Source organism: Notothenia coriiceps, unplaced genomic scaffold (assembly GCF_000735185.1).
Source record: "Notothenia coriiceps isolate Sejong01 unplaced genomic scaffold, NC01 NC01_scaffold00023703, whole genome shotgun sequence".
Classification (NCBI taxonomy): Eukaryota; Metazoa; Chordata; class Actinopteri; order Perciformes; family Nototheniidae; genus Notothenia; species Notothenia coriiceps.
In genome coordinates, this window is record NW_011356404.1 from 7,370 (window position 1) to 10,953 (window position 3,584).

Below are 3,584 nucleotides of genomic sequence, written 5' to 3' on the forward strand. Positions count from 1 at the left end.
CATTGAACATGTGCTTTTATTAAATAAATAAAAATATCCTAATGTCAACCCCTCAGGCAGCACCCCCCCAAAGCAGTAAACCTAGGGGAAACACTGACATTGAAATGTAAACTTAAGTAGTGTTACAGAGGCTTATGAGTCGAGGATGCTGAGTGATGCAGTTCTTTAACATTTTAGAGTATTCTGTGTTTTAATGTCTTCCTTTGATCCTCAGCAATACACCTGTTGATTGATTCTTGAGAAAGTCAAAGGACATTCAGACATGTGGTTCCATCACATGAAACACTTTGGACTTACTGTGACATTGTGTTATGTAAACTGTACATTACATAACACAATGATTAAAATGTTATCATAATCAAATGTGTCCCCCCTTTGCAGGGATGCTGTGGCTGTCGCTGGTTTCTGAGATGTTGTACATCGTCCTGCTGCTGGTGGGCTTCAGCCTCATGTGTTTAGACCTGGTCCACTCCAGCAACGTCATCGATGGACTCAAGCTCAACGCCTTCGCTGCCATCTTCACTGTGCTCTCAGGTAGTCAGGTTTTATTTTTAATGAAGAAAGAGACTTTCAGTACTTGTTTTTATTGCTTTTTGGAGCTATAGTCAAGAGTTTGACATTCCATTAGCCAAAACTTGATAAAAGATAAGCATTGTGTAGAAAGTAGGGCATGAATTCAAGAATTGAAGGCTATCAATGGACATTACATTATCTTGTTTACATATTTGCATATTTCATGAGATGGTTTTACTCTAGTTCAAAACTTGTTGAAGCTTACCATGCTGTTTCTGAAGAGTTATTTTTGTATACTTATATTTCTAGCTAACCACATTTTGTCTTTATTGTTTCAGGTCTTCTGGGCATGGTGGCTCATGTGATGTACACACAGGTGTTCCAGGTCACTGTCAGCCTCGGCCCCCCCGACTGGAGACCCTACAACTGGGTATACGGCTGGTCCTTTTGGTATGACACACTCAAACTTAAAGATTGTACTCACACCATCATCATCCATCATATCATATAAAGCTCTGTTTTATAAATAAAGTTGATTTGAATCAGCCGGTAAGAGGCCAGATGAGCGATTCCCTTCTGCACGTAGCAGCCTCAAATAGTTGGTTGTATCTCTGCTGTCACCTCTCCTTAGCATCACTGTTTCTAATGAAAAAAATCCCAAAGCTCTCATGTTATGGTAGGCTTAGGCTTTGGTGTGCAAAGCTCCAATGCAAGCCTGATTGGAATTGCATAAGGAGATGATATTTCACAATATGCACAGTATGCTGAAAAATCGTTTGCAGAAGCGAAACAATTCTAGACCTTTTGTTGGCATTAACCAATGCGCGTGAAGTACATGAGGCAATGATTTGATTGTCTGATCTCTCATGTAGCCCAGCATGCTTGAGGAGAATGAAAAATACTTCAATGTGCTTAACACTAATCTCCACGAACAAAAAATATTGAGAAAAAATGTATCCAAATGCAATTTTGAATTGATTCTCTACATGGGTGTTCCCCTTTTTTAATCATAAAATCCAACACCAGTCACTACTTGTGCTGAATTACTTAGCGATATATATTTATTTTTCAGCATGGCCTGGGCGTCCTTTACCTGCTGCATGGGCGCATCAGTCACCACCCTCAACTCCTACACCAAGACAGTCATCGAGTTCAGGCACAAGCGCAAGACCTTTGAGCAAAGCATCCGCGAAGAGAACGCACGGGAAGCAATTGGATATTACCGCGAACGCTCCCTGCAATCTATCTCAAAATCCGTGGAGGTTTATCCCAGCCAGTCTCTGAAAAGCAGCAGGAAAACTCCCATACCTGCGGACTCTCTGGACCTGAGTGACATTGCAGGATCTTTGGGGGAGGAGCAGTGCTGAGCGGGACAGGAAAGATCAGTGGTGACAACTTGATGGATGGAAGAGTTTTTGTCGTTCAGGTGGAAAACACTTTGGAGGATTTCAGGCTGTATCATTAGCTCCACTCTTTTTAACACTGCCTTAATTGTGGGTGTGTTGTTGACATTGGAAGTCACCCCTTTTCCACTGAGGCAGTTCCAGGAATGGTTCGGAGCCGATGTCCGTTTGCGAACCATTTTGTTGTGTTTCCACTGCAGAGGTGCTGGCTCTCAGCTGCGTAAATTGGTTGAACTAGGGTACCAACTATTTGCCTGGACAGCACCAAGAGCATAAAGCAGTATACATCGGATCGGCAAAATGTACGTGAGAAACAGCAGTTCATGGCGAGTACCACGAAGAGTAGAAAGTTGTTGGAAAACTTGTGCTTGCTGAATCTAGCCTTGTAAGTATAAGAACAAAATGAGCTGTCCTCAGCGAGGTCCAGCATTTTGTCATTTTCCCTGGTGTTGCTGGGAAGAGCAGCAAAGTAAGCGAGGATGTCATGATGAGGGGCTAATCTCTGGAAAAGCAAAAGGGTTAATTGGAGCTAGCCCCACTAGCCCTGCCACGGAAATTGTCGCGTTGGAAAAGGGGTAATGGGAGATTCTAACCAGCTTATACACTGGAAAAAACGGACATGAGCTAATCGCAATAAAGATGATGCTTCCTCTTTCCTGTCAAATGAAAATGTGAAGTATACTTTTATAGAGTGAGGTGCCAAAAAACTGCAGTGATGGCCACTTTAGCCTGGCTCCAACAGCACGCCAATCCCCTAAGCCCCAATGTCAAAATGCACAACTTTACAGCAAAAATAAAAATGTTTACAGCCTGGCACCAAACTGTTTTGTTCCCAGTAGGTTTCCCTGTTCATAATAACTGTAAGGGGGGATGGATTTTTTTGTTTGCATCATTAAAGAAACCCTATTATACTTGTATTGGTTTACCCTTTCCTGTTGTGTGCTATATGGTCTGCATGTAAATGATAACAGCAAAGGCTAAAATCCCTAAGTTCGTTACAGAAGGAGTTTCTCTCCCCCACACTCCCCCCCTGCCTGAAACGCCTCCATTGGACTTCTTTGTTTACTTCCTAAAAATAGGACCATCACTATGTAACACTTGCACTTCTATTGGCTAACGCTCCAACACATTGTATGTGATAGGGGTTTGCAACCCGCGGCTCCGGGGCCGCATGCGGCTCTTTAAACCCTCTGCTCTGGCTCCCTTGAGTTTAGACAAAAATAAGAAAGAAATTAAATACAAATATTTGTAGGACTATTATATTTTGTTGCATGGTTGAAAATGTTTCGTATCTTGTATTTTGAGGTGATACTGTGACACATTAATAAAAAAATAACAGTTTTAATTAGGTCAACTAAAATAAGCGTCATATCCTGCTACGGTCCCGCGCCAGCGCCTTCTCTTGCGAGTGAATAACCTGACCCCCGGTTCGATGATCGAAATATGGATAAATCAAAGAAAATAAAAGTATCGGAGGAACACGGACAGTGGTGGCTGGCCAATAGAGGGCGCTAGTGCGCCGCCCTCCCTAAACCACACACAAAAACATTATTATTAATACTAATACTAATAACTCACCCTTTCTTATCCCTCCCACCTGACATTAGCAAGAACACACACACACACACACACACACACACACACACACACACACACACACACACACAC

At 42.5% G+C, this 3,584-nt stretch overlaps 1 protein-coding gene across 1 annotated transcript in view; it reads left to right on the plus strand.

Moving 5' to 3' along the window:
- The window catches only part of gsg1l (gsg1-like), a 5,741-nt gene extending 3,861 nt beyond the window's left edge, over positions 1-1,880 (plus strand). The window contains exons 3-5 of the mRNA XM_010781908.1: positions 382-534; positions 852-963; positions 1,586-1,880. Coding sequence (XP_010780210.1) covers positions 382-534; positions 852-963; positions 1,586-1,880 — 560 coding nt within the window. The remainder of the gene's footprint in view (positions 1-381; positions 535-851; positions 964-1,585) is intronic.
- The last annotated feature ends 1,704 nt before the right edge of the window (positions 1,881-3,584 follow it).